Source organism: Neofelis nebulosa, chromosome 11 (assembly GCF_028018385.1).
Source record: "Neofelis nebulosa isolate mNeoNeb1 chromosome 11, mNeoNeb1.pri, whole genome shotgun sequence".
Taxonomy (NCBI): Eukaryota; Metazoa; Chordata; class Mammalia; order Carnivora; family Felidae; genus Neofelis; species Neofelis nebulosa.
The window spans coordinates 89,386,351-89,407,382 of NC_080792.1; the positions used below are offsets into that span (position 1 = coordinate 89,386,351).

Here is a 21,032-nt window from a genome sequence, read left to right on the forward strand (position 1 = left end):
CTGCTTCGGGCCAGACCCTAACCCCATCCTCCCTCCCTTTCTCACAGCAAGAAGGTTTTTAAAACAAAACAAAACAAAACAAAACAAAACAAAACAAAACAACTGGTAAGAGACACTTAATATAAAACTGACCATTAAAAATACACTTCGGTGGCACTTAGTACATTCACGGTGTTGTGCAGTCAGCACCTCTGTCTAGTTCCACAACATGTTCATCACCCCAAAGGAAACTCCATACCCACTAGCCGTCACTCCCCAGCCCTCCTCCCCCCAGACCCTCACGACCACTGTCTGCTTTCTGTGTCCGTGGATTTGCCCTTTCCGGACATTTCGAATAAATGGAGTCAAACAGTATGTTTCCTTTTGTGTCTGGCTTCTTTCAGTTAGCGTCGTGTTTTTCAGGGTCATCCATGCTGTAGCAGGTCAGTGCTTCGTGCCTTTTCATGGCTGAATACTATTCCGCGTATGGATATGCCATGTTTTGTTTATCCTATTACCCACTGAAGGGCGTTTCGGTTGTTTCTACCTTTAGGCTATTGTGAACAGTGCTGCCGCGAACATCTGTGTACGAGGATTTGTCTCAACCCGTTTTCAATTCCTCCGGGGGGATACCTAGGGGAGGAGCTGCTGGGTCACACGGTCTCTCTCTGTTTAACTGTTTCCTACAGAAGCTGCCCCACTTTACATTCCGTCAGCAGCGTAGGAGGGTTCCACAGTCTCCACATCCTCTCCAACAAGTGTGTTTTTCTCCTTTTTTTTGATAGCAAGGAAGGTTTTGCAAACTGCCTCCGAGGCAGCTGGCCAAGTCTGCAGGGGTTTGTGACACCCTTGAACCGCCAATATTCCATCATCAACTAGGAGTGGACAAAAGTTTAGGACCACAGCAGGGAAGCTCTGGAACAGGGGAAAGTGGGGTTGAAACAGAGACACCACCCCCTGCCCAAAATAAATCCCACAGCAGCATAGGAGGAAATGCATGCCGACCCAGACGATGACAGAAGGCCAGCAGGCTGAAGGACCCCAGGAGGCAGAGCTGAGATGCCTCCATCCTGGAACAGTCAGCACAGGCTGTTCTGGGAAAGGACACTTGAAAGGAGACACCACTCAGCAGGGCAGATCAAGTGACAGAGAGTCACCCAGCAGGCACAGGTGGGGGAAGTGGGTCTGACCAGGAGTCAGCACGGAGCAGGGGAGGCACCTGGCTCCAGCAGAAGATGGAAATATGCCATCCCCAAGCCCTCTGGGCAATGGAGCGGGGCCTCTTCCCACCCAACAAGTATGGATGAGTTCACGTCCCAAGAAGGTTCTCTAGGTATCTGCTGATGCCACACCTTCAGGTGGGCTGTGTCCTCAGGGGACATCTTCAGCGTCTGCCTCCTACAAAGCCACACAGTTGGACAGTGTCCTCCACCCAAGACCATGCATGGCAAGTGCCTTGTATGCAGTAGGCACTCACTAATGCCGATCCCCTTCTCCTGCCCAGGTTAACCACAGAGCATCTTTGGATGTCTGTAATAAACATTGAATAAATAATTGGGATCTCGATAAATACTGGATGTCTCAATAAACATTCAGCATTTACTGAGCATCACCTGTGTGCCTGCTGGGCACTGAGCTAGTGAGATGAGTCAACTGGGGTTGGAGGGAAGATACACATAGACGGAAACTTACAAAGTCCTATAACAAGAGGTGCAAGGACATCAAACTCTAACTGGGAAGGATCATGGAAGACATTACTGCAGAGGTAGTCTCTGTGCATGGGGTCTTGACGAATGTGTAGGAGTTTACCAGGAAGTCTGGGTGTCCCCCCAGTACCCCCCCCCCAACATTTTGTGTGGCCTTCACTGTGTTCTAAAACTCTTTGGAATTAGTTCCCAACAGTTGTTTGTTTTTTTTTTTTTAATTTTTTTTAATGTTTATTTTTGAGAGAGAGAGCGAGCGAGTGTGAGTGGGGGAGGGGCAAGAGAGGGAGACACAGAATTGGAAGCAGGCTCCAGGCTCTGAGCTGTCAGCACAGAGCCCGATGCAGGGCTCAAACTCACGAACCGTGAGATCGTGACCTGAGCCGAAGCTGGATGCTCAACCGACTGAGCCACCCAGGCACCCCTCCCAACCGTTTTATATCGGGAGATTTCACACTATTTGGGTCTTGAGCTTCCTTTTGGAAGAAATATTGGAAGACTGGGTTACACTGGGTCCACACGGCAACACTGGGCTGGTGCTACATAGCAGCTATTGCCTTTTATATGTTCTTTCCGTGTCTGCTCCCGCACCCCCCCCCCCCCCCGTTCCTCTGTGACTGGACCCCATAGGCAGCCCCTGCCGTGGACCCAAATTTCAGGCTCACACACTCCCTCCAGCCTCTCCCTTCCCAGATAGATAACTCAGGCCCTGCCATTCACCGGGGCAAGTCTGTGCCTCTCTGTGTCTCTGAGAGGGGCCGTCTGGCAGGGATCCACACCTCCTGGGGAAGGTGAAAAGCCCTTCACGAGGGTTCCCAAATCCTCACGTCCCAAGAGGCCTTTGGGCCAGCTGCCTGATCCCCTCTGGACCTTCATTTCCCCATCTAGCCCTTGATAATCCAGTAATATGTCTAAGCTCTGTTTCCGCCCAGGCACTGGAGACCGGAGATTCCCCAGAACACATGCTCTCCGGACCCAGCAGGTTCCCACCCACCCCCGTGGGCTGTAAGCACCCAGGAAACGGAAAGGCTTCCTCAGACCTGAGTTCTTTTTCTCTGGGGAAGGGATGTTTCTTTAATCAGAGCAGCAACCTCATGCCCTAGAGCTCGGGGGATTCCCAGACAGGTTTGCAAAAAAGTCCCGACTTCTGGGACCGCTGCCTGAAGTGCAGAAGAGGGAGAGTGTGGGGCTCCAGCTCTTCCGGAGGCCCTGCAGGTGCCAATGGAGCGCCTCGAGCAGCCCAGGACTGGCCTGTCCTGAGAGAGACCGCGAAGGCTCTTCCCACCGTGGAAATCAGGCCCATCGCTGATGGGTCTTCTAAGTTTACTCCATGAGGGACCAGAGGTGGCTGGGGTTATCGAGGACTGTCCGCTAGTCCCCGGAGGCACTCTGGGCACAGCTTGAAGGAGATGCCCTGAGGCCCCAGCTGTCCCCAGGGAGGCCCCAGAAGCCAGCTGACAAGCAGTGGGGCCAGACTGGCTTAAGGAAGGCCACATCCTCCACCAGGGCCCTGCGTCCTGAGGCCCGGCCCCCTGGCCCCTCTCCCCCGACCTGGGCACATCAAGGCCACTATGCTCCCTCAGCTCCTGGCCCAGCAACGGGGGGTGACTCTGCCCTGGTCACCTTCAGTAACTCCAGGCCCACCATGCATGCATTCAGCCAGAAAACCCAGCTTCACACACCAGCCATCAGGCCCCTGTCTGCTTTCCCTGAGCACTTAAATAAACATTTATTAAGATAACAGAATTTGTAAGGCAGAGACATCAAGTAGGTAACTACTAGCTTCACAGTTTTCTTATGATTTTTAGATGAAATCCTTTAGATAGGGAGCCCACCAAATCACTTTCTAGAGGGTTCTATGTCTACCTATGAAAGGTAGAAAAGCCTCCAGTGAAAACATGAGAAACCGGACAAGCTAGAAAACATGCTGAGTGAGGGAGCCAGTCAGGACCACGTGTTACGTGATTCCACGTCCCTGAAATGTCCGCAAACAGGCAGATCCAGAGGCAGAAAATAGATTCATTGTGGCCAGGGGCTGGGGGAGGCAGAGATGGGGAGTGGCTACTAATGGGTACGGGGTTTCTTTGGGGAGTGATGGAAATGCTCTAGATCGTGGAGATGGTCGTACAATAGAGTGAACATAGTAAAACCTGTTGAACTGTATACTTTAAGTGGCTGAATTGTATGTGAATATCTCAATAACTATGTTATAAAAACATATAAGGAGGCTTATTTACCGGTGGTCACAGTGAAAGACAGTGATGTAGCTCAGAAAGGATCGCATGAATCGAGGGGGAGAACCGGAGTAACCAAGGCATTGATGAGAACTGATTCCTCCCCACCTCTGGATCCCTCTGTAGCTCCCATCTCCTCTCACCGATCCTATGCCAGGACCAGCCCACCACTCCAGCTGCACCTGTTCCTTCTCCAGTCTGGCTCGTCTTCTTTCTCCTGCCTGGAGTGCCCTGGCCCACGGTCCTCCCTAGGCATCATCCTAGCTATCCCATAAGACTTGTCTCAATGACTTGAAAACCTGCACTGTGCTCGCTTCTCCACTGAGGATCCACCGTGCCCTCCTGCGACCCCACGGCCCCCTATCCCTGCCACGCTCGCTGGTCTACTGAACTACCTCAAGCTCATTCCCCTCATTTTTCAGATAGGAAACTGAGCCCCAAAGAGATGGACGGGCCCCAGATCCCATGGCAGCAGGGGGAAAGCCACCACAACCCGCAGCTTCCCTGTGTGAGTGACAAGTATCTTGAACCCTACTCAGCTCCGAGGGAGGGAGTCAAACTCAGCAAGGACGCCCCGAGTTTGGGAACAGACTCCGCAAAGCAGCCCAGCGGCTTAGTCATAACTGCCACCTGATTTTACTCCACTTCTGTCCCACCCGCTTGGTGCCAGCAGGGGAAACTGAAACGGACAGGCAGTTGGGCCAAGGAGGCGTGGCATGTCCCTGTCCTGTCGCTAAATAGGTGCGGAGCAGGGCTCGGCGTCTCGCGGCTGGGGTGGTGTCCCCGGGACCTGGGTTTGCGGCAAGCCCCGCCTTCCCAGGAGGAGCCGGGCCTGAGTTCTCATGGGGCACAGGGGGCTGGAAGAGGGACACCAGGGGAGGAGGGGGGGTGACTGCCCTCAGCTGCGCCTCGTGGTTATTTCTGGCATCTGTCTCCTCCTCACCCATCCCACTGCCATAGATTTGGCACAGACCTCGCCTTTCTTGTCTGGACCACTGCAAAGGGCTCCCAACAGCCACGTCTGCCTTCAGCTCCTTCCCCTCCCAAGAGCCCTCCATAGACTCCGAGCTGATGCCACTCCTCCCCTGCTGAACCCTGTGGGGGGCGCCACAGTCCCCACTGCTCAGAGTCTTGTGTGTGGCCTTCTGGGCTCCGACTTCCGGTGCTGTAGACGACGGCTGCCGTCTTTGCCCTGCCACCCGTTTCCATACTTGTCTGGGCTGGGTCCTTGCCGCTGTCCTCTGGAGAAACTCCCCCTGCCCACCTCCGGTGCGTGCGGCCTGGATGGGCACCGCGTGGCGTAGCCATGTGACTCAGGAACAGACACCCCATGCACATTCCGGGCCTCAGGCCACAATGACTGGTTCAGCCGTGGGCCGAGGAGAGGGTTTCCTGAGACTGGCTGGGAATTTGGGAAAGAGGCAATTTCTTTTCACTGGGGTTGGTATACTGGTAGAGTCCAGGGGCCACTATATGGCAAGAGCCGACTTGAGAACGACACCGACACAGAGGGAAGCAAAGCTGAGAGATCTGATAACATCATTTGGGCCACCCTTGTCTTCTTAGGCTCCCCTGATTGCACTGCAATTTCTCCTGCCACAGGGCCTTTGCGTGTGCCACTGCCCTGCCTGGAACTCACTCCCCCTTCACTGTTTACTCTCTCCTTCTTTTGCTTACCTCTTTTTAAAAAACGCTTACTTATTTATTTTGAGAGAGAAAGAGAGAACGAGTGGGGGAGGGGGAGAGAGAGAGGGAGAAAGAGAATCCCAAGCAGGCTCCGAGATGTCAGCACAGAGGCCAACTCGGGGCTCAATCTCACAGACTGTGAGATCGTGACCTGAGCCGAAATCAAGAGCCGGACGCTTAACTGACTGAGCCACCCAGGCGCCCCTCGATCACCTCCTCAGAAAAAGCCTTTTTGACTCCTCCGGACGGTCACGGTAATCACTAACAACAGCCAACACTGTAAATGAACTAACTCACTTGATGGTCACGATGACCTGGGGCTAGGCTCTTATTGTTCCCATTTTAGACGTGAGGAAACTGAGGCACGGAAAGTCTAAGTAATTTATCCGAGGTCAGGGAGGTGGTAACAGGCTAGATTCGGAGCGAGTCGGACCAGCTCTAGAGTCCGCGTAGTTAGCCAGCTGCACGCTGTAGCTCCCCCCTCAGGCTCCTCCCACTTCCCCTAAGGGTAGTGGGAAAAAGCAGGCGGCCTTGCCCACCTCGAGCCGAGCCGGCTCCCAGGCCCACCTTGCCACTCGGCTTCGGTGGCTGGCTTCCCACTTACCTCGGGCTCCTCCTCTCCATTCTGGCTGAGTTCGCCCTGCAGCCTCTCTCGCAGCTTCCCCAGCTCTGCCCGCAGGCTGCCCATCTCCTGTTCCTTGGTTTGCAGGTCTGCCTCTAGTTCCACCTTCTGTTCGATCAGGGCCTTCCCCTGGGCCTCCACCACTGCCACGCGGTGCCGGAGGTCGTGGTTGATCTTCATCAGCCGCGTCTGCTGCTGCTGCAGCTGGAGAAGGAGGAAGGCCTGTTTATGGGGCCGCCACAGGCAGTGGCTCGTGCGGTGCAACGCACGAGGGCAAATCGCCCACAGGCGTGCCATTCGCACCGGACACATCTCGCTTTGTTTGAAGTCTGCTCGTATTCTTAGAACTGCTGAGGCCAGAAACGCTAGGATAATCTGATGACAGTTGGAAGAGAAGTGTTTCGTCGCCAGTGTATTACGACGACTTCCGAACGGACAGCAGTAGCATGCCTCGAGAAAGGGGCATCTTTTTCTGACTCCGGCGCACACGCCGTCCGGGTTTCTAGAGCAGCCCGGACCTGCTGGCCTGCTCCCGGAGGGGCACGACGAGCGTCGGGGGGCCAGAACAAAGCCTGACGGGGCCTCGGCACCTCCCCGGGGCGTGGGAGTAGCAAGGTCACGGGGCAGGCAGCGCACACTCGGCCGGGGGTCGGCCCCGCGGCCTCCGCTTCCGGACCCCGCCGCCCAGAGCCCACGGAAGGACGGGAGGGGGCAAGGGGACCGCTGGCCCGGGGGGCGGGCACGGGGCGGGGGCTGCCACTCACGGCCTCCACGTCTTCGTTCTTCAGACCCAGCTCCCTGTCCCTGGCGCGAATCTCGTCCCGCTGCTTGTCCACCACCTCCTTCAGCTTCTTCATCACCTGCCGCTCGCGCTCCGACATGCCTGCGGCGGGGCGGGCGAGGGCAGCGGGTGAGCCCCGCGTCCCCCCGTCCCCGGTCCCCTCCGAGCTCATCCCGCCTCAGGGCCCCGGCCGCTGCTTCGGGCTAGCCTCTCTGTGCCTCAGTTTCCACATCCACAAAATGGGAGACATAGTACCTACCCCACCCGGCCGCTGTGAGGACTGATTCGGCGAATACACAGGAAGCGTGGGAGACAGAGCCAAGGGGTGCTGTCTGTTCCTGCCGCCCCCGGCCCCCGGCCCCCCGAAGTATACAGTCGGCCCCGGGAGGCAGGGCCTTGCCTGCCCTGTTCACTGCGTATTCCCTCGGCTAGCACGGTGCCCGGCACACAGCAGGTGCTCGCTAAGCGATCTAGGGCGTTCATAAACCGTGGGGACCGGTGGCCGCTGCAACGCGAGTGACAAAATCGGACAGCCTCAAGCACCAGAAATTTATTTTCTCACAGTTCTCGAAGGCAGAAGTTTAAAATCAGTCCAAAGTCAAGATGTCGCCAGGGCTGTGCTCCCTCCGGAGGCTCTAGGGGAGGATGAGGCCCTTCTCTCTTCTAGCTTCTGGTGGCTCCCAGTGTCCCTGGGCTTGTGGCCACATCACTCTGGTTTCTGCCTCCGTGGTCACAGGGCCTCCTCCTCTTCTGTCTGTGTCAGACCTCTCTCTGCCCCGCTCTTATAATAAGGACACTTTGATCGCATTTAGGGCCCATCTGAATAATTCAGGATAACCTCCCCTCTCAAGATCTTTTTTTTTTTATTTTTTTTTATTTTTTTTTTATTTTTAATTTTTTTTTTTTCAACATTTTTTATTTATTTTTGGGACAGAGAGAGACAGAGCATGAACGGGGGAGGGGCAGAGAGAGAGGGAGACACAGAATCGGAAACAGGCTCCAGGCTCCGAGCCATCAGCCCAGAGCCTGACGCGGGGCTCGAACTCACGGACGGCGAGATCGTGACCTGGCTGAAGTCGGACGCTTAACCGACTGCGCCACCCAGGCGCCCCAAGATCTTTTTTTTTTTTAATTTTTTTAAATGTTTAGTTATTTTTGAGAGAGAGACACAGCATGAACAGGGGAGGAGCAGAGAGAGAGGGAGACACAGAATCCGAAGCAGGCTCCAGGCTCCGAGCTGTTAGCACAGAGCCCGGCACGGGGCTCGAACTCACAAACCACGAGATCCTGACCTGAGCTAGTCGGACGCTTAACGGACTGAGCCACCCAGGCACCCCTCCCCCTCTCAGGATCTTAAACAAAATCGCATCTGTAAAGATTTTTTTTTTAAGCTTATTTATTTTTGAGAGAGAGGGTGAGCAGAGCAGGTACAGAGAGGGGAGGGACAGAGGATCTGAAGCGGGGTCCACACTGACAGCAGAGAGCCGGATATAAGGCTCGAACTCACGAACTGTGAGATCACCACCTGAGCGGAAGGCAAGCTGCTTAACCGACTGAGCCACCCAGGCATCCCGCAACTGTAAACATTTTACCCTACGAGGTAACATCCACAGATTCCAGGGATCAGGACCTGATATTTTGGGGACCATTATTCAGCCTCCTACAAGCACTGGGGCTGACAGCTAATCCTTGCTTCCCAGGAGCAGTGGTGGTCAGCCTCAACCACAGACTAACAAGAGAGAAACATTCTCCCTTTGTCTCCCTACATGATTCCCTCCTCCAACCTGCTCCATTCCATCTGAGTCTTTCCCGCTGAGAATCTCCCCTCTCCTGTCCTGGATATGCCCAAGCAGGTGGTCAACACCATGAACAGGCATTTGTGCGTCTAGAACGGGCATTTGTGCGATGTTGCGGGGGCCACAAACCCAGGTAAGACCTGGGCCTTGCTCCTGAACAACGTGAGACTTTCTATAACAGTCACAATGCGGACGTCCTGGAGGGCAGCCATCCTGCCTCAACTGTCTCTGTATTCTAGGGCTTCCCATGGGGTAGACGCTCCAGGCTGATGCGGTCGGGACTCATCCCCCGCTGCCCCCCTCATGCCCAAAGCACGACTCACTCCCACCAAGCCCACTAAGGACAAACCGCTTTATATCCTTCACCGATTTCAGTGTTATTTCCAGAAGTGGGTATTATTATCACTGTTGTTGTTTTTAACATCAGTCCCATCTTACACATACGGAAAACTGAGGCCCGGAGACAGACTTGTTCAATGTCGCGCAGCCAAGCCCTGGCAGAGCCAGGGCTCCAACCCCGGTTTTCTGACTCTGAGTCCCATGTCCTCTCCAAGATGCCACGCTGCCTTCCTAGAGCCTGCTTTGGATCCCATGTCTCCCTCTCTCTCTGCCCCTCCCTGCTCACACTCTCTCTCTCTCTCAAAAATAATAAATTAACAATAAAGATTTACAAAAGGGGGGGGCGCCTGGGTAGCTCAGTTGGTTAAGTGTCTGACTTCAGTTCAGGTCATGATCTTGCATATTGTGAGTTCAAGCCCTGCGTCGGGCTCTGTGCTGACAGCTCAGAGCCTGGAACCTGCTTCGGATTCCGTGTCTCCTTCTCTCTCTGTCCCTCCCCCGCTCATGCTCAGCCTCTCTCTCTCTCTCTCTCTGAAAAATAAATGAATACTTAAAAAATAAATAAATAAAATCACCTGCACAGGAATTCTCATCTCAGAGTCTCCTTCTGGAAAAACCTGATCGAAACTGTACTTGGAGCTCATTTCATCCTCAGAAAACCTTACGAAGTAGAATTCCTGTTCTCCTCGTTGTTACGGCAGAAGCCTGAGGTACACGATAGCTACTTAACTTATGCAGGGCCACACAGCTAGTTGGTGGCACCCAGTTAGTGGCACCTGGTTGACACAGGCGATCGTGGGGGCAGAGCCCACGCTGCCACCCTGCCGGCCTCCCGTGGCCCAAGCTCCTGACGTTATCGGCAAGTGTACGGGCTAGAAGAGCACCCCTCCCCCCCACCAACCTCTGTCCATCCAGAACCTCAGAATGTGATCTTCCATGAAAAGAGTCTCTACAGGGGCGCCTGGGTGGCTCAGTCGGTTAAGCGGCCGACTTCGGCTCAGGTCATGATCTCACGGTCCGTGAGTTCGAGCCCCGCGTCGGGCTCTGTGCTGACAGCTCAGAGCCTGGAGCCTGTTTCAGATTCTGTGTCTCCCTCTCTCTGCCCCTCCCCCGTTCATGCTCTGTCTCTCTCTGTCTCAAAAATAAATAAACGTTAAAAAAAAAAAAAAAGTCTCTACAGATGCAACTGATGAAGACGAGGTCACGCCACACGAGGGGGGCCCTAAATCCTAGCACCGGAACCCTTGGAAGGGAAAGGAGACGGGGCTTCTGACACAGACACACAGACCCCATGACAGTGGAGAGGCTGGAGGGACGTGGCCACAAGCCAAGGCACGCTGGTGGCCTCCAGCAGCGGAACGAGGTTCCCACACCTTGACTCTGGACTCCTGGCCTCCAGATCTGTGAGAGGACGCATTTCCGTTGTTTTCAGCACCCCAGTTCACGGTGCTTTGCTACAGGAACCCCAGGAAACTCAACTGCTCTGGCAGGCTTATGCGGAAAGGCCCAGAGAGGGTGCACAGCCGAGTCTTTACTGAGCTAAAATTCATACCAGTCACTCTCAGCTTCCACGTAAGGCTCGGCTGGTAGGAGCAAATCAACCTAATCGCCCTCAGGGACATCTTTTACTGGGCAGCTCCAAGTCTGATGCTCCATACACTTCGTTCTCACCAATCCTAGGAGCCGGGAGCCGCTGTTCCCGTTTCACAGGTAAGGAATCTGAGGATGGGAACGGTAGGTGCCCTTCCCCGGTGACCCGGTTGGTAAGGGTGGGGCTGGGATCTGAACTCTACCCGGCAGTCTCTGAGAACACGATGCCTTATATTACGGCTGGGGGGTGGGGGGGCACTGCTGTTCTAGGCTGCTCTTCAGAAAATGGCTCTGTGGCCGGTCTTCCTCCTCTCCTGGTTACGGAGTTGTTTGGCCAGAGCCCAAGAATTTTTTCCAGACCCTTGAGCACATCCCTACCCCCGCCCCCCACATCTCCCTAGTCCAATGGCTTTGAGACCTGCAATTCATTTCCGCACATGCTAACAAGTAGTTTTTCTTTAAAAAAAAAATTTTTTTTTTTCAACGTTTTTTTTTTTTTTTTTTAATTTTTGGGACAGAGAGAGACAGAGCATGAACGGGGGAGGGGCAGAGAGAGAGGGAGACACAGAATCGGAAACAGGCTCCAGGCTCCGAGCCATCGGCCCAGAGCCTGACGCGGGGCTCGAACTCACGGACCGCGAGATCGTGACCTGGCTGAAGTCGGACGCTTAACCGACTGCGCCACCCAGGCGCCCCTTTAAAAAAAATTTTTTAAATGTTTATTTATTTTTTAGAGACGGAAAGACAGAGTGTGAGCGGGGGAGGGGCAGAGAGGGAAAGAGAGAGGGAGACACAGACTCCGACGCAGGCTCCAGGCTCTGAGCTGTCAGCACAGAGCCCAACGTGTGGTTCGAACTCACGAACCGGGAGATCACGACCTGATGCTCAACCGAATGAGCCACCCAGACATCCCTAACAAGCAGTTTTTCTCATTGCCCTCCAGCCGACAAAAAGGATTTCCAAAAACAAGGGGCAGGGACGTGCTCTTTAATCTGGAGACTTCCAGGGAGCAGGAGACGGCAGACAGTGCTCTGTGCCCCATGTTCGTCTAGCTCGTCTACACAGGCTCTCCTGGCCCACTCGCCCCACACCCCACAGCGGCGCCCTCAAATCCTCACTCAGCCCCTGGGCCTTGCCCCACATCTCAAGGAGCACCTGGCACACTGGTCGAACGTCACGGGCTCCGCCTCCCCGCAGGGACCCCTCTGCCCAACGTCTGTTCCTCTCACAGGTGGCAGAAATGCTTTTGTCCGTGCTGTGTTCCCATGGTTTCCCGTGCAAAATAAAAATAACCGTGAAAGGCATGCCTGGCATCTGCCCGGTCTCTCCACTCGGGTGGGGGTTGTGCTGAGTGGAAAACCCAAGCCTCCCCGAGCTAACCCTTTGGGAGTCGGACCCACGCTAGATGCCAATGAAGGGCGTCTCAGATGGTGCCCGTGGGGGCTAAGCCCACAGGGGACTGGAGAGAGAGCTGAGGCAAAGCTCTCCCACTCAGAGCGGACAGATGTGATGATGTGCACAGGAACAGCCGCCCCGGGCGTTCACGGCCACGGCCTGAGGCCCCAGATGCCTCTGTAGCATCACTGGGGCAGGCAAGGGAGCTCCCGGGTCACCCGCAGAGGTCCCAGACAGAAAGGCAGCTGAGGGCTCTTCAATAACCTCAACGTAGTTACCACACAGCCCAGCAATTCCACTCCCAGGTATACACCCCAAAGCACTGAAAACACACGTCTGCACAAAAACTTGTGCTGGAATGTTCACAGCAGCACTACTCACACCAGCCCAAAGCTGGAAACAACCCAAGTGTCCGTCGACAGATGAATGGATAAGCAGAAAACGCGGCCTATCCGTACAGTGGGGTATCGCTCAGCCATAAAAAGGAGTGAGGCACGGACAGCCGCTACATGTGGATGAACCCTGAGGTCACCATGCTGAGTGAAAGAAGCCAGGCACAAGAGATCACCTATTGATCGATTCCATTTACATGAAGCGTCCAGAAAAGGCAAATCTACGGAGGCAGAAAGCAGATCAGTGGTTGCTTGCGGCTGGGGGTGGGAAGGGGGTTGGTGTTTCTTCTAAGGTGACGAAAATGTCCTAAATTGTAGTGATGACTGCACATTCTGAATAGGCTAAGAGCCACTGGCCTGTACGTTCTAAATGGGTGAATCGATAGCTCAATAATGCAGTTATAAAACAAATCACAGCAAAGGTTTGTCTGGTGCTTCCTACGTGCCAAGCCTTTTACATGCAGCAACTCATTTAATCCTTATAAAAATATTCACATTTTACAAATGAGGAAGTCGAATTATGTAAAGGCAGATAACGTGGCCACAGGTGAGATCCGGTGGAGCTCAGGTTTGGACTCGGGCAGTCTGGCTTCCAAGTTCACGCCTTGCCGTTCTTAAAAAACAAGGAAGCAGATCTGTATGGATATGGAAATTCTGCAAGATACAGTAAGTGACAAATCAAGGTACACTATATCCAGTATGGCATCCTGGACTGGATGCTGGAGCAAGAAAAGGACATCAATCTAAAACCTGGTGAAATCCAGATAAAGTCTGTGGGACAGTTCACAGTAACACGCCCATGTGGGTTTCTTAGTTGTGACCAATGACCGTGGCGACATAGGACGTCACTCTTAGGGGGATTATGGGAACTCTCTGTACTATGCAACTTTTCTGTAAATCTAAAATTATTCCGAAACAAAAAAGTAAAACAAAAACAAAAAACCCAACAACCAAGGCGCCAAACATCTAGAAATAGTTACCATTTGTGAGGGGGTGCGAGGGGATGTTTTCCTTCTGCATTTGTGTCAATATGGACACTTGAACACGCACAGAAAATCTGCAGAAAGACTGTAAAGGGTTTTTCCAGGGCTTCCTCCAGGCAGACTGCTTGGGAACAGGAATTAGCAGTGGAAGGGAGATCGAGTTTTCACCACAGTTTTGCACTGTTTGATTAAAAAAATAATAATAACATGCATGCATTTTATTTTTGCTTCGAAAAGTTGTTTTTCATTTTGTTTTCTCCTGAAAGTAAAACATTGGGAAAAACTCCATCAATGTCCTCAAGTCTTGAGGCTGGACGTGGGGGCCTCAGCTGTGGAACCACTCAGGCTCAGGTCTCCTTTGACAGAAAATGTTAACTGAGACGCCCAAGCAGATTTCCTGCCTTCAGCTCTCGGGCTGTAGGCAATTTTTTGAGGGAAGAAAGTCAAACTTTGGCCCCACCTGAGTCCAGTCCTCGGCCGTTTACGTCCACAGGCTGCAGCAGGTTCGTACCTCCGATGCTCTGTCTGCTTTGCATCTCCCGGGGCTCAGCGGGCCAGGATCTGCAGGGCTGGGGCTGGTCTCCCCTCCCTCACACATGGACATGGCTTTACTAATCCCCTGATCATATCCTAGAACTTTACTGTTTTGTTTTTGAGACAGAGAGAGAGCAGGCGCACGCGTGAGAAGGGGAGAGGGACGGAGGGAGGGAGGGAGGGAGGGAGAGAGAGAGAGAGAGAGAGAGAGAGAGAGAGAGAGAGAGAATCCCAAGCAGGCTCTATGCTCAGCGCACAGCCCAACGCAGGGCTCGATCCCACGACCCTGGGATCATGACCTGAACTGAAATCAAGATTCAGACCCTCAACTGACTGAGCCATCCAGGTGTCCCTACTGTTTTGGTTTTGGTTTTCTGCTTACTCTGTCCATTAAGAGAGGCATGTTAAAATCTCCCACGATGATTGTGGATGTATTTTTTCTTAATTTCTGTCCACTTTGGGGGCGGGTGGCTCAGTCAGTAAGCATCCGATTTCAACTCAGGTCATGATCGCACAGTTCACGGGTTCGAGCCCCGCGCAGGGCTCTGTGCTGACAGCTCGGAGCCTGGAGCCTGCTTCGGATTCTGTGTCTCCCTCTCTGTGCCCCTTCCCTGCTAGAACTCTGTGTCTCTCTGAAAAATAGATAAACATTAAAATTTTTTTTTTTCAACGTTTTTTTTTTTTTTTTTTTTTTTTTTTATTTATTTTTGGGACAGAGAGAGACAGAGCATGAACGGGGGAGGGGCAGAGAGAGAGGGAGACACAGAATCGGAAACAGGCTCCAGGCTCCGAGCCATCAGCCCAGAGCCTGACGCGGGGCTCGAACTCACGGACCGCGAGATCGTGACCTGGCTGAAGTCGGACGCTTAACCGACTGCGCCACCCAGGCGCCCCAAACATTAAAATTTTTTAAAATAAATTTGTCCGCTTTTTAAATTATTATATTTAAAGTGTAGAATTTGGTGGCTTTTAGTATGTTCACAAAGCTGTGCAATCATTACCACTATGTTTTTATCACTCCTCTAAAGAAACCTCATTCCCCTTAGCAGTCACCCCCCACCCCCCGCCCTTTCCTGACCTCCCTGCAGCCCTTGGCAACCGCTCATCTGCTTTGTGTCTATAGATTTGCCTCTTCTGGACATATTTCTGTTCATTTTTGCTTTATTTCTTTTTAAGTTTATTTATTTATTTTGAGAGAGAGGGGGAGAGAGCACAAGTGGGGAAGGGGCAGAGAGGGAGGGAGACAGAGAATCCCAAGCAGGCTCCACACCACCAGTGCAGGGCCCGATGTGGGGCTCAAACCCTGTGAGATCATGACCTGAACTGAAGTCTGACACTCAACCGGCTGAGCTGCCCAGGAGCCCCTCGCTTTTGCTTTATAAACTTTGAGGCTAAATTACTAGGTATGCACAAATTGAAAATCACATTTTCTTGGTGAACTGAACTTTTTATCATCACAGAGTGATCTCTGCCTTGAAGTCTATTTTATCTTCCATCCATATATAACCACACCAGCTTTCTTTTGGTTAGTGTTTGCACAGTACATCTCTTCTCAGCCTTTTACTTTCAGCCTTTAGCAGAGAGGTCTCTTAGAAACAACATACAGTTGAACTTTTAAAGTCCTTTTTGACAGGGGCACCTGGGTGGCTTAGTCAGTTGGGTGTCCAACTTCGACTCAGGTCATGATCTCGCAGTTAGTGAGTTCGAGCCCTGCATCAGGCTCTGTGCTGTCAGCTTGGAGCCTGAAGCCCGCTTCAGATTCTGTGTCTCACTCTCTCTGCCCTTTCCCTACTCATTCTCTGTCTCTCTCAAAAATAAACATGAAAAAAAATTTTTTTAAATCCCTTTTGACAATCTTTATCTAGAACTTTTAGTCCGTTTACATTTAATGTAAGTTCCAGTATAACTGGTTTAACTCTCCTATCCTGTAATCTCCTGCTCTGTGTATTACACTTGCTGGGTTTATTTTTCATTCAAGGGACTGAGTGTGTACTATCATGCCACTGTGATATTGCAATATAATAAGAAAAATATATTTATACATATAATATATAATTATATATACATAATATACATTTTATGTATGTGAATGTGAATATAAGTGCTAAGCACTTTAGGGGCGCCTGGGTGGCGCAGTCGGTTAAGCGTCCGACTTCAGCCAGGTCACGATCTCGCGGTCTGTGAGTTCGAGCCCCGCGTCGGGCTCCGGGCTGACGGCTCGGAGCCTGGAGCCTGTTTCCGATTCTGTGTCTCCCTCTCTCTGTGCCCCTCCCCCGTTCATGCTCTGTCTCTCTCTGTCCCAAAAATTAAAAAAAAAAAAAAAAAAAAAAAAAAAACGTTGAAAAAAGTGCTAAGCACTTTACACACACACATATAACATGTATATATATATATACACATACACACATATATGTATGATATATACGTATCATATATACATTTGGTCTTTGACCCCAGTTCTTGGCACAGAATTCCTAAAACTTGTGATTTCCTGAAGAGGGGAAAGGAGCTATTGTCATAAGCTCCTTTCTGCCATTTTTGAGTTTATGATAATGAGGTGACTCTTGGTGGCCCCCTTAGATGGTTTCAGGATGGGGTTCTGGTTGCCAGAGGAACCAACTATATGATTGGTGATTAGCGGGGAGAAGGGGCTGGTGATTGACCTAATCACAAAGCAAATCGCCAATGGCCAGTGATTTAATCGTGCATCCCTACAGAATGGCACTCCCATCGGTCTCTGGGGTTCAGAGAGCCTCCAGGCTGATGAATATATCCATGTGGACAAACGGTGACACACCCCAACTCCACTGGGACAGAAATCTCTGAGCTTGGACCCCTTTCAGACCTCACCCTACGTACCCTTCTTCATCTGGTTATTCATCTGAGTCCTTTATAATATCCTTTGTATCCTTTATAAACCAGTAATCGCGTGTCTCTGAGTTCTGTAAGCCGTTCCAGAAAAGTACTGAGCTTGTGGGGGGTGGTTGTGGGAACCTGTGACTTTGCAGCCAAGGTGGATAGAAATGTGTGTATCCTGGGGACCCGTCGCCTGCAAAGGACACCTGAAGTGGGGACGGTCTCGTGGGACTGATCCTTCAACTTGTGGAGTCTGATGCTAACTCTGGGGTAGACAGTGTCACAACTGAATTAAATTCTAGGACACACAGCCGGTGCCTGGAAAATTGGTTGGTGTGGGGAAAAAATACCCCACACATCTGGGTCAGAGTGTTGTAAGTACAATAATAGTTTTCCTTCGGCCGCACTCTTCCATCCGGGCCCTGGCAGGTGCCTCTTGGCCTCCAACATGGCAATCCAGCCAGAGCACCAGGCAGAGAGCAGGCACTTCAGTGATAAACGAGTTTACAAAGGGTCAATGAATAAACAGTGTTCTGTCCAGAACTGTCAGCGCCTGGGCACTAAAATATCACAGTGGCCCAATCTCTGGGGCTGGGCACGATTCCCATTTGGCGGCCTGAGATCAAGAGGTCCCAGAGAGGTACAAGCCTTCTTTGGGGGATGGGGTGGGGGGGAGGGGGCTGATTCGGCAGACTCAAGCTCCAGTCCTGACTTCACCACTAACTGGCTGTATGACCTTGGGCACCTCACTGCCCCTCTCTCAGCCTCAATTTTTCTCATTTGTTCAATAAGGAGGTTGGACCAGGTAACAGAAATTCAGTAATAACAGCTGACACTTGCTGTGTGTACGTACCAGGTACTATTCTAAGCAAACTACAGATATTAATTCATCGAATTGTCACAACAACCTTAAGAGTGACACACAGTGTTTCTGCCATTTTTCACGTGGAGAGCAACTTAGGCACACAAAGATCAAGTGACTTGGTCAAGGTCGCTTAGGAGGTAAGTCTTGGGTTAGGATTCACACCTGGGCAGTCTGGCTCTGGAGCCAATCCTTCTAACCACTAAGACTTTTGCTTTCATTGCACGATAGGCATGTCAACACAGGAAACCCAAAGAAAACAGAATTGCAGCACCTGGATCGATACGTCCTCTTTTCTCGGCCTCTACAGTCCGTATCAGTGTGCTGCTACTTTAATCTCACAGAGGCGTAACTATGGTTCTGAACTTCAGCCCCCATGCAAGCCCGTCTCTCACCCCATCGAGCAGGGGGAGGCGGGAGGGCTTGTGTGGGTCCCCAGGGAGTTTCTTCAAGAGGAAGAGAGAGGTCTGACACTCCCGGGACAACAGGCAGCCTCTGATTAGGAAGGAGGCTCCAGGGGAGAACAGGGCTGACGCAGGCCCACGGGGGCTCAGAGCATATCCCATGTCTGTCTTTGCATCCCCAAAAGCAGCAGAGGGCCTGGAGCGAAGGGTCTAGATAACTGCTTGCAGGGTGAATGACACTTTAGGGGCACCAGTGCCATTCAGATCTGGTTTACCATCCTCGGTCGTTCATTGTTCAACGTGTGCCCATGGCAAGAGTCCAGCTGCTTTCCCGCACACTTGGAATAAAATCCAAACCTTCGTCTCTCAGGGGCTATGTGATCCGACCCTGCTGACCCCTCTGACCTCATCTTTAACCACCTTTGTCCTCGATCATCTTCTCCTGTTACACTGGCCCTCCTGGTTTTACAGAATGCATGCCCCAGGGCCTTTGAACTTGCTTCTCCCCCAAGATATTTGCATTGCTCACTCCATCACTTCACTAGGGCTGCAGTGTCACCTTGTCAAAGAGGCCTTCCTTGATCACTTCATCTAAAGAAGCCCCCCACCAAATCACCTCTATCACACCCCCAGGTTGCGTTCTTCCAGAGGCCTGGTCACCATCTGGAACCATGCCATCTACTTGTTTACATGGTTATCATCTAGCTCCTCCCTAGCCCTAGAACACAAGCTTCACGAGGGCAAGGGCTTCGTCTTGTCCACTGTGTGTCCCCCGTGCCTAGAATGGAGCCTCGAAAGGGAGGAACCCATGACAATCCGCTGAACGAACCTCAGTTTCACCTTCTGTAAAGTCGGGCTACACGTTCTCTCCCAGGCAGAGTGACAGGAACCACACGAGACAAAAGGCTCTGGGACCCAGCACGCGCCCTCCCTCACTCGGGGACCGTGACCATGACTGCTACCGAGGAGGTGGGCGATCACGGTGGGAGCAGCCTTCCCCTGACCTCCCGGGCTGGCCCCTCCTCCTACCTTCGTGCTTCTGGAACTCCTCCTCCGAGAAGCTGGCGTCTTTGTGTGAGAGGTTGGTCAGGAGCTGCTTGTTTTCCTCCTGCAGCTGGGCAATCTGAGAGAGGAGGTCCTGCGCCTCCCCCCGCCACACGTCCTCCACCAGCTCCAGCTCCTGCGAAAGCGACGGGCCGGCCGTGGGGTCACAGCCTGCCTGGGGCGGTGGCCTCACCCCCCTCCCTCGGGAGCAGCCCGGGCCTGCCTGGGCTTTGGGGCACCGAGAACAAGGCCGCCACTAGTCCATCTGCAAGAGACGGAAGGTGCCCTTCCTCTGGGCAAGGCCTGCATTGGTGCTGCCAGGACCCGACTGGGCTACAACCATACCTCCTAACTATCTAGACAGACCGAGAGTGCGGATGAGCGGCCCCGGGCCACAGGGGCCCTAACACCCCCCAACCTCTCTGGGCAGGTCGCGGCCCTGATCTGTGGGTAGACCCTGAGTGAGGACAGACCTCTCTCCCAGGGAGAAAGAAGCTGCAAAGACCCCCGGGGATGCCCCCGGGCCCCAGCACTCCTTGTGTCTCTGACACAGGCGTCTCTTGAAGCGGTCCTGGGCAACCAACTCGCTTCACCCCTCCGAGCCTCAGTTTCCCTTAGTGGGGGAGCCATCATCTAGACTCGCAGGGTTGACGTGAGGATAACTAAGATCAGTCTATGGAAGTTATTTTGGGAGGGGCTATAATCAAGGAAAGAGATGATCAGTGTTGACAAGGATGAGAGAAAGCTGGAGCCCTCAAGTCTTGCTGGTGAGCACACGGACTGGTGCAGCCACTGTGGGGAACAGTCTGGCAGCCCCTTAGTAAGAGAAACAGGTACCATGTGACCAGCAATTCCAATCCAAGGATCTGCCCAAGAGAAATGAAAACCAGGGGTGCCTGGGTGGCTCAGTTGGTTAAGCACCCAACTTCGGTTCAGGTCATGATCTCGTGGTTTGTGGGTTCGAGCCCCGGGTCAGGCCCCGTGCTGACAGCTCAGAGCCTGGAGCTGCTTCGGATTCTGGTCTCCCTCTCTCTCCGCCCCTCGCCTGCTTGCTCTCTGTCTCTGTCTCTCTTGAAAATAAATAAACATTCAAAAAAAAAGAGAGAAATGAAAACCCATGTCCACACAAAGACCTGTATGCGAATGTTCACAGCAGCGTTCTTCACAAGGGCCAAGAGCAAGAAACAACCCAAATGTCCATCAGTTGAAGAACAACATGCATGGACCTTGAAAACATGCTGCTAAGTGAAGGCAGTCAGGCCACACAGTGTATGATTCCACTGATGGGAAGTATCCAGAACAGGTAAATCCACAGAGAAAGAAAGCAGACTGGCACTCGTCTAGGGTTGGAGGGTTGGTGGGGAAATGAGAAGTGAATGACCGCTCATGGGTATGGGTTTTCTTTTCGAAGTAATGAAAATATCCTAAAATTGATTCTACTGAAAGTTACACAGCTCTGTGAATAGACCCAAGACCACTGAATTATATACTTAATATTTTTTTAATTAAAAAAGTTTTTTTTTTACATTTATTTATTTTTGAGAGACAGCGTGAGCAGGGGAGGGGCAGAGAGAGAGGGAGACACAGAATTCAAAGCAGGCTCCAGGCTCCGAGCTCTCAGCACAGAGCCCGACGTGGGGCTCGAACCCACGAACCGCGAGATCATGACCTGAGCTGACGTCAGACGCTCAACCGACTGAGCCACGCAGGCGCCCTCAGTTCACCCATTTAAAGTGTTTAATTCTGGGGCGCCTGGGTGGCTCAGTCGGTTAAGCGTCCGACGTCGGCTCAGGTCATGATCTCTCGATTCGTGGGTTCGAGCCCCACGTCGG

The 21,032-nt window shown here is 52.6% G+C and overlaps 1 protein-coding gene across 7 annotated transcripts in view; it reads right to left on the bottom strand.

Moving 5' to 3' along the window:
• The window catches only part of RILPL1 (Rab interacting lysosomal protein like 1), a 38,625-nt gene that overhangs the window by 11,626 nt on the left and 5,967 nt on the right, over window positions 1-21,032 (bottom strand). For all 7 annotated transcript variants that reach the window (XR_009250559.1, XR_009250560.1, XM_058691429.1 and 4 more), the window contains exons 2-4: window positions 19,186-19,336; window positions 6,989-7,107; window positions 6,207-6,428 (exon numbers count right to left, since the gene is read on the bottom strand). Coding sequence is in view for 5 of the 7 variants with exons in the window: in XM_058691429.1 (XP_058547412.1) it covers window positions 6,207-6,428; window positions 6,989-7,107; window positions 19,186-19,336 (492 nt within the window). In the remaining 2 variants the exon portion in view is untranslated. The remainder of the gene's footprint in view (window positions 1-6,206; window positions 6,429-6,988; window positions 7,108-19,185; window positions 19,337-21,032) is intronic.